General features: G+C 38.4%; 1 protein-coding gene across 1 annotated transcript in view; it reads right to left on the bottom strand.

The window, feature by feature from the left end:
• Positions 1-7,681: 7,681 nt before the first annotated feature.
• clmn (calmin) overlaps positions 7,682-9,623 on the bottom strand; it is a 71,427-nt gene continuing 69,485 nt past the window's right edge. The window contains exon 13 of the mRNA XM_034135282.1: positions 7,682-9,038. Coding sequence (XP_033991173.1) covers positions 8,912-9,038 — 127 coding nt within the window. The 3' untranslated portion in view covers positions 7,682-8,911. The remainder of the gene's footprint in view (positions 9,039-9,623) is intronic.

Here is a 9,623-nt window from a genome sequence, read left to right as displayed (position 1 = left end):
CCCAGTTTGAGGCCGGATATGCACAGCTTGTTTGGACCGTTTGGAGCAGGGGAAGATCTGGGTATACAACCTGTAAGTTTGCATTGTTATTTGTGTATTTATCAAACAAGACTGTTTAAATGTGTAAACTGTGTTGGACTGCTAAGCCATTGACACAGTGCTAACTGTGCTAACTAAGTTGCTAGAGTTTCCATATATCAACTCTAATATCAGCAGATGGCCTTGCATACATGTATCTCATAGCAGGAGAATGTCTGCATTCACACACACGGAATACTCATACAGTATACTGTACTGTGATTTACCGTACATTGTGACCGTACATATACTGCATGTAGCTAACGAGGCTAGCTGTATGCTAGCGCAAAACAATGTATTCATGCAAGTTACATTGTATGGTAGCAGAATACCCGTATACGATTGCAATTATAAACACGTTATTGCTAGCCTAATATGAACCACTAGCTTTTGTTCATAGTAGTTTTATTACACTGCATTATAGTTGCCTTTCCTCCAAGCTAACGTTCATATCGTGTTAGCTACCAAGGTAAACAAAGCTAGGTTAGCATATTAGCAGGCAAGCTATTCATTACACAACTACTACTAACGAATCTAAAACAACTAAGTTTCTCTAATATTTTGTGATTTGCATTTGATTTCGTCCAACCAGATCCTGGCGGACAATCCATGACGTGCTAAAAGGCACTTCTACTACTACTGAGGCGTCGTGCTAAAAGGCACCGCACCGACTGTGCGCAGGCAAGATGCGAGGAGGAGGAATGGATGATATACCGTGTATATATGTATATTTATGTTCATTTTGTACATTTCTAAAAATAAAGTTTAATGGAAATACTTAGTAGGCCTATCCTTTCTTCCCTGAATTCATATATAGCAAACCATGATTTGATTTCTCATCAAACAGTAGTAGTTTATAACGGGTAAAAATAACTTACTCTTTGTTATGAGAGTAGCTCGTAGGCCACAACGGAAAGACAAGGAGACATACACGAGTTTACAAAACCACGGCACATTTATTGTGGTAAATGCAGAGATAGGTGGTTGAGAGGATCGCAGAGTTAGTCTTCCTGCAGCCGCTTTGGAGAGAGACTGGGGCCGTAGTGTCCGGAGGTAGATAGATAGATAGATAGATCGTACTTTATTGATCCCAAATTGGGAAATTGTTTTTGTTACAGCAGCATAAAAGGCATTTTACAATAAAACAAAATATACAAGAATAGAAATAAAATAAAATAAAATATAAAATAAAATATAAAATATACATGTCAAAATACAAAATAGAAAATATACATACAGATATTATATATATATATATATATATATATTCAAAATATATGGAATTATGGAGTATTAAATATGAAACAGATTATGTGTGAGTAAAAATGTACAAGGTGGTTTTATTTCTAGAGAAACTATGGAGCAGAGAGGTGTCCGTGATCGTGCTGATTAGCCTCTTCAGCTCCACCCCATCGTAAGACAAAGGCCCTGGGGCCGTCACACTCTTCTATAACAACAGTTAAAAATATATATGTATATAAAATATACCGCTGTACCGACGCCATGATAAGACTGATGTTACGCTGAGAGCAGCCGGGAAAAGCACTGTTAGACATGGGCGCAGCCTCTCTGGTGGTTGACTAATCAGAACGAGTGGCCGAGCTGACCAATCGGAGCACACTAGGCTCACAGGGAGGGGGGGGCAAGAGCTCCAACGAGTCGTTTAGTGGAGAAAGTGAATACTGCTGAATACACATGCTTGACAGAGATGCTGTATGCGAAACCAATGTGAGTTTGGAAAATTGCACAGTATAAATCTATTTTAGTATACCTCAACAATGTAATTATGATCAGTGGAAATGGCCATGACATGGGCCCATACTTGAATAAATGTACTTATTTACTTCACACCACTGTGCTTAACATTATGATTATCAACAAAGTTACTTTAAACATAGCTTACATTGGCAAATAAACATATTTATTTATATTTTTCCAATCCAAAAGGGCTCAGGATTAGCAGCAGGAGCAGCTTTTCTGCAAGCTGCAGGCTATGAGGGTAAACTCGTCCACCATCTCCTGGATTACCAACTACCTCACGGACAGACCACAGTACGTCCGGCTGGGCAGTGTGCTGTCTGATGTGGTGGTTGGTAGTATTGGAGCCCCACAGGGGACTGTGCTGTCTCCTTTCCTGTTCACCTTATACACCTCTGACTTTCTATACAACTCAGAGTCATGCCACCTGCAGAAGTTTTCGGATGACTCTGCAGTGGTAGGGTGTATAAGGGATGGACGGGAGGAGGAGTACAGAGCGCTGGTGGAGGATTTTGTTGAGTGGACTGGAAGAAATCATCTGCTTCTGAATGTGGCCAAGACCAGAGAGATGGTCATTGATTTCAGGAGGAAGAGGACATCTCCTCCTCTGCCCCTGTGCATTCTGGGAGAGGATGTGGCAGTTGTGGAGGTCTACAAGTACCTGGGAGTGCACTTAGACAATGGGCTGAACTGGAGGATCAACACTGACGCTGTGTACAAGAAGGGGATGAGCAGACTCTATTTTCTGAGGAAGCTGAGATCCTTCAACGTATGCAGTAAGATGCTGGAGATCTTCTACCAGTCTGTTGTGGCTAGTGCACTCTTCTTTGCTGCGGTCTGCTGGGGGGGGCAGCATCAGAGCCGGTGACACCAGCAGGATCAATAAACTGATCAGGAAAGCTGGGTCAGTCATCGGCATCAAGCTGTACCCCTTTGAAGCTGTGGTGGAGAGGAGGACACTGAACAGGCTGTTGTCCATCATGGATAACCCCACCCATCCTCTCCACCTGCAGCTGGACAGTCAGCGGAGCTCCTTCTCCAACAGACTGCTGCAGCTCCCCTGTCACAAGGACCGAAACATTCCTGCCCACTGCAATAACTCTGTACAATAAATCACCTCTGGCTGGAAGAGAACTCTCTGCTCCATAGTTTCTCACTGTACATTTTATATTTAATATTCCATCTGGCTTATATCTTGTTATTGTTAATTTGTGAATTCAACATGTATATTTTCTACTTTCTTGTTTATTTCTTGTCTTTTAATTTGTTATTGTATAATGCCATGTCTTTTTATGCTGCTGCAACACAACAATTTCCCAAATTGGGATCAATAAAGTTCTATCTTATATTATCTCTTATCTTTCCCTGCCTCTGTGTTTCTTGATACGTTCCACCATTGGTTGAGCCTGTGTCACATGATGTCCTCTGGATGGCAGCATTACTACACCAACACAGAGATCAGGCCTCACAGTGCCTTCAACACTGAACGCTGTACTGCTTCTTTCCTACTAGGCCTGCAGAAAAAGGTATATCATATATATACATATATATATAACTTAACATCATCTGCAGGTTTCTGACAGCAAAACTCCAAACTTTCACATCTACAAGATAATAACTGAAACTGGATTTGAGGTCCGTTTTAACATTTTACAACTAATCACAATTAGAAATCTTTAGTTCTACACAGGGAAAATGAACATTGTGACAGCAAAAGGGGAGAGTTCGGAAAGAAGGCAAAATGAAATGAGTAGATTACCATATTAAATAAAGAGGCAACCACATCACTGAAAGAAAAATCAAGTATATAAAAGTGACAAAGAAAAGAAGATGTAGCAGCAATTAATAACAAAAGTAAATAGTAAAAAGTTTGCACATGAACAAAGGACTAGAAAGGAATCTAGCAGGAACCGTGAAGTCTAAAATGTGTCATTAAAACAACAAAATATATAAAATAAAAACATGGAAATGGATTATATTCCTCTCAACATTTTAAAGACAAATAGATAATAAAGTATGAAGAAAACACAAATGTGAAAACAAAACAAAATCTTGGCACTTAACCCTTCGATGCCCGAGTGACTGGACCCTACACTCTTCCATAAGTGGGTCAAAAAGGACCCGTATTAGAATAATGTGTTTTTATGCCATTTTTGTCATTTTGGTTAAGAAAAATCACTTGTATAATATTTAGTATTATATTTTGGTTCACACTAGAAATATTTTATATTTAATTTTTCACTATTTATAATTTTAGAAAAAAAAATTACATTTTGAAAAGAAAACGAAATTCCATAGAAAATGCATGCGGGTCATTTTTGACCCACTTATGGAAGCTTGGAGTAATACAAAAACTACAATTTCTTAACATTTAAATTAAAAATTTGAATGGCATGATATCCAAAACATGTTTTTTGAGGAATAGCTGGAATATGAAATGATACTTTTTTTTAATTACAAAGATACTCTAAGAAAACCACCTCACCGGGTCAAAAAAGACCCACTTATGCATCTAAGGTTAGATTTGACACAGTTCATTTCAGTTACTTTACACATCTGCCTGACTACATGTTACTTAATGTGATGTGTCCATATACTGTATAGCCTTGCTATGAAACTTAAAGCATGTTCTGATCATTGTGTTTAGTTTGTTGGCCGATGGGGGGAAGCACTCCAAAACACACACGCACATTTTTGTGTCGCAGGAGAAACAGAGCAACATTAGAATTCATTTGGAGTTCAGCAACTCCCTATAGCTCTGAGAAAAACACCTAACTCTTATTTCTTTTGATTCCATCAGATTTATGGTCATTGCACAGAGTACAAGTACTTGGAAAATACAGTTAGAATTGAACCTTGCAATCCAAGGTGCAGATACTGAAACAAAGCCCTGTCTTTTATTTAAGACTAAATAATGAACTGAAAGAGGCTAAAAGGGGTTCAAAAGCTCAGTTGAGCGGAGTGGAACAGCAGATTCAGATCATTATGATTTGTCACCTCGAGCCACCTCTTTTACACTTCACATTTGACCCATTGTTGAAGTAAAAATATAGAAAAATGCAGCTTTAAATGAAAAAAAGTGGTAAACAATTATATTTGTATAATTTAAGTATTCACAGATATCTAACATCTCTAAAATGGAACAAAACAAAACACACACAAGAGAAGATGAGAGTTTAAAAGATGTCCTTTATTGCACTCGACTGCAGATGAAACAGTACAATACAAAAGCTAATATGCTTTACTAGGTCAGTCCTTTCAGGGTTATGGTGGTGGGGGGGCTGCTATGGTCCTGTGGCCATAGTCACTGGAGACACAGTCACACACACAGTCACACAGTCACACAGTCACACAGTCTCACACACACACACACACACACACACACACACACACACACGCGCGCACACACACACACACACACACACACACACACACACACACACACACACACACACACACACACACACACACAGTCACACAGTCACACAGTCTACTGTACCCTTGTAAAGACCTTAAACTGTCCTACTATTTCCTCACGTCCCGTCCCAGACTCAGAGGGACACAGTATTTCAGGACATGTGCAGAGAGTCGTGATGCATTCATGGTCACTCAGTTTCAGACCAAGAGGGCACTTTTCTTGCATATTGGGACACATACTAAAAATCTAATCCTTATTATCCTTATTATATCTTAGTTATAAGGTGGTTCCACTTTGAAAACAAAGTTAGGCCCTTGCCCTTACCCAGATTTAATTATTTAATAACGTATACAAATGTTAGATTTTATTTAATGCTTACCTAATGTATGCTTATCAGGTTGTAAAGGACAGTGTGTCCCAATCTTTATTTTTCTGAGTGTTTCCTGGCATCACAAGATGATTATGTTTGTCATCATAACAAGGTTTGATAGAGAAACTTATTTTTATAATCTTTAATCTCCATGCTTCAATTTCAACATTAACCTGAAGGTTCTATCTGACTGACTGACATTAGCAACCCTAAGCAGCCCATGGTGGAATGTCTCCAGTAAAACTGAGCTGTGCCATTTACATACTAAAGTCATTCTGAGGTCTGAATGTAGTTCATTCAAATAGGCCGATAACAGACTGAACAGTCAGTGTTGGAATGTGGACTGAACCTGAATCTCTCTTCAACAATCATAATCAAAGTTTAGAAATATTTTATCAACAGTAATTTGACTTTAATTAGTTCAACTAACCAATACTATGCATTTCTAAGATACAAAACAGACGTTTGTGCTCTTGGGTTAATCTTTAAAAATGTTTTATGGCATTATAGTACATTGAACTGTATATGTACTTTGATTTTATCCTTTCTTTTCATTTTCTGGTATTTTCTTTTTCTTTTAGCTCTTGTACATGACTTTATTAGTACTGTAAATATTTTATTAGTTTTTAATTTTGCCTTTGAAACATTAAAGTTTGTGATCATTTCACCATAATATCTGAGGTCTTTGACCAAAAATGCTGTTACTGGATAACTCATGGGAGGCCTTAGTACTTTATTCAACTAACTGTGTTTCCTTGTTGATGGATTGTGTATACTAATATTGCATTATCGGTTTTCCAAAGATCTGTTGGTGCTCATATTGCCTCATTTCCTGACTTTTTGTATCGTAACTGGCAAAACAGAATTCTAGCACAATTAGCATATAGAGTGGTGCGGGAATAGATCCTTAAACCTGGAAATTAGTTAGCTTTTTAACACTTCCTGTTCCCTCTTCTCTAAATCAATGTTTTTTTTGTACATGTTAGGTTGTTAGCCTGAAACAAGGTCTATGGTTAACACAAGCTGTGGAGATGTTAACGCTTTGTTCTACGACATAAAATACACCAGTGAATACAACTGGTGAATGTCTCAAGCTTTTATGCGTCTTAAAAACAGTTGTTGCTAACAGTGGATAAATGAGACTACTAGACATCATCACAATGAATGTTAGCCACCTTTAGCTTAGCAGTGGTGATGTGAAGTCATGTGTAGTTTGTTTATAGCCTAGCCTCTGGCGTTTGCATTTACGCTTAAAAAACCATAAAGTAGTGTTAATATGTGAAGCTGAATCAAAAGTGTAAGTATCATAAACGTGTGTTTGCCACAGATCTTAAAGGTAGGGTAGGTAAGAATGGAGAAACCAGCTCGAGTGCGCTCGAATTTGAAAGTACACAACCGGAAAAAATCTGTTCCTTCCTTCAGACTTCCTTATAGAGCCCCTCCTCCAACACACCGCAACACACACGAACACGCACATGACCAATGAGGGCACGAGATAAGTTTGTGCACAGATGGAAGGCTGACAGGCAGGTAGGCCATCCAGTTATTTTAGCCGGGCCGGCTCAGATTGGTCGTGCTTTTTACAGTATTACAGCTTCCACAGATGACATTTTTTTATGTATTTATTGTCAAAGCATTTAATATATTCATTGCTATCGGGATGTTAAGAGCATTCCATGGAATATAACAAAAAGTGTTTCTGAAGTGAATTACCTACCCCACATTTAATTTCTGCAATATTTCAAAACCCAATGGAAAAATCCCATTGGCTTTTGTAGAGGGAGCCCTTGTGATGCTGGCTTCAGGGTCGGCCTACAGAAATACGTCATCCCTGCACCACTCTGTAATGGATGCAGGCAGTATGGAACTGGGACACAGATCTAGTTCTCACAAGGATAACCGTAAAATAAAAACACACAAATACAAGATTTGATAGTGTTGCACTGTGCTATAGGACGACCTAGTTTGTAGTGAGCAGGAATAGCCCTCAGTCAGTGGATGGGAGGAGGGGTGGGGGGGGTGTACTGTAATTCAGAGTAAACAGAGACTTCATCCACTTTGTCATAGTGCTTCATTACAGACAATATTCAAAAAATAACATGTAGAAAGATGTTTCATTGTAAAGCATTCTCTTTCTATTGACAGGCTGGGACAAGCATCGTTCTATCACATAAAACATTTATTTCTCATAAAATATTACAAATACATATTTCGCCTCAACTGTTATGCAATATAGAGCTGGGCAACGCTTTAGTACAAGAGTAAATGAAGACCCTCTGTGTGTTATAAACAAGACTTCCATTCCTATGGTGAGTTGTGTACTTTCTGTATGCGCACTATCTTTGGCAGTTTGTATTAAAAAGTGCAACAGATCATAATCCCCCTTCATTCATCTTTACATAAAACAGATACATAAGCTCAGAAAGCCCAGCTGTTTCATCTACATGCTTGATTTTATTTTCCGGCTTCAGCTTCACTATGTCCAGTTTTATTATCTGATAAAAGTAAAGTAACTTCCAACGTCTTCTTAAATGGCTATTAAGATATTTAGGCAACTGTGCGTCCATAAATCCATAGAATATATTTATGTACAAAAAGTGTGCTGTACAGTCATAATGTCTTTCAATGTCCGCAATAAACGTTCTATAGTGTCTTTAAAACAGAACGTCAGGGCCACGGCTAGAATAGTTATACATTTTGAGAAAAAACGGTTACATAAATTAAGCCATAATTCTATGAGTTAATTGTACATTTTTGGAGAACAAATGAAAAAACATCATAGGAAAAAACTTAAGAACAGATAAAGTTGTTATTTTGTAGAAATATTATGAAAATACAACTTCTTTATAGGAAGTTATGATGTATTCCTTATAATATGAAGACTTTCCCTTAGAGTTGAAGGTGAATTTCATAGCACTGACTTTGAAAATACTGACTTTTCTTTATCAAAATACAACCAATTTGTAATAATATCACTCTTTTTTTCTTAAAAGTACACCACTTATTTTATAATTGATTCTTAAAAGTCAAATATCTTTATTTCTTAGCAGTGGCCCCAACACATTGTCATACAGATTACATAAAGCCACATCGAAGCTCAAAAGCAAAAATCTAAAAAAGCTTTAGTAGTTTGAAATACATAAATGCCTTCACTTGATCTGGAGTACAGTCAGAGTAATGAACAGGAAAGTGGCAGTGGAACTGTGTGTGTGTGTGTGTGTGTGTGTGTGTGTGTGTGTGCGTGTGTGTGTGCGTGTGTGTGTGTGTGTGTGTGTGTGTGTGTGTTTTCAGTGGTCCAGGTTCAGTAGCAGGCTGGGCAGGGTCTTCAGGTCCATCTGAGGCAGCAGCAAGAAACAGTAGAGCAGCAGCCAGAGCAGCAGCAGCAGCACATACAGCTCAGAGTTCTCACCGCACCTACAAAACAAATTATTTACATTTGTTTTAACTATACACACACCCTGCAAAAGAGTTGGAAAAACCCTAATACATACAAATAAATAACCAGATTTTCATGACTACCAAAATAAATATCATTTTAAACATATTACCCATTTAAAAACATCCTCTTTTACACACTTTAAAAACAAAGAGTACACCTAATTTTTAAAATGTCAATAATAGAGAGTCCTTCTCCCCCAGTGAGCACAGAACCTGCCCAACAGCCCACACATCCAGAAACCCCTGCAGATGATTGATCAGCGTGTAGTACGCATGCTCCACCCTCAGACGCGCTGCCACCAGCCCCCTCAGACAGAGCACTACATCCGTCCATCCCACTCCAGCAACTTGGTTCTTCCTACTTTTCCAGATCGCTAATTTTGCATTAGCAAACCAGAAATATATCAGTAATAGAGTTTCCTTCTTTTTCAGGATGTATTTGGGGCCATGGACAAAAAGTGCTATGGAGAAAACCTCCCCCAACCCTTCCACCCACTCCTGTAACATTTTTTTTAGACCAGCCAATCTGGGACAGGACACCACTAAATGCTCCAGTGTTTC

This window comes from Trematomus bernacchii, unplaced genomic scaffold, assembly GCF_902827165.1.
Source record: "Trematomus bernacchii unplaced genomic scaffold, fTreBer1.1, whole genome shotgun sequence".
NCBI classification, from domain to species: Eukaryota; Metazoa; Chordata; class Actinopteri; order Perciformes; family Nototheniidae; genus Trematomus; species Trematomus bernacchii.
The sequence above is the reverse complement of the archived record's forward strand: the minus strand, read 5'-3'. Positions and strand labels throughout refer to the sequence as shown.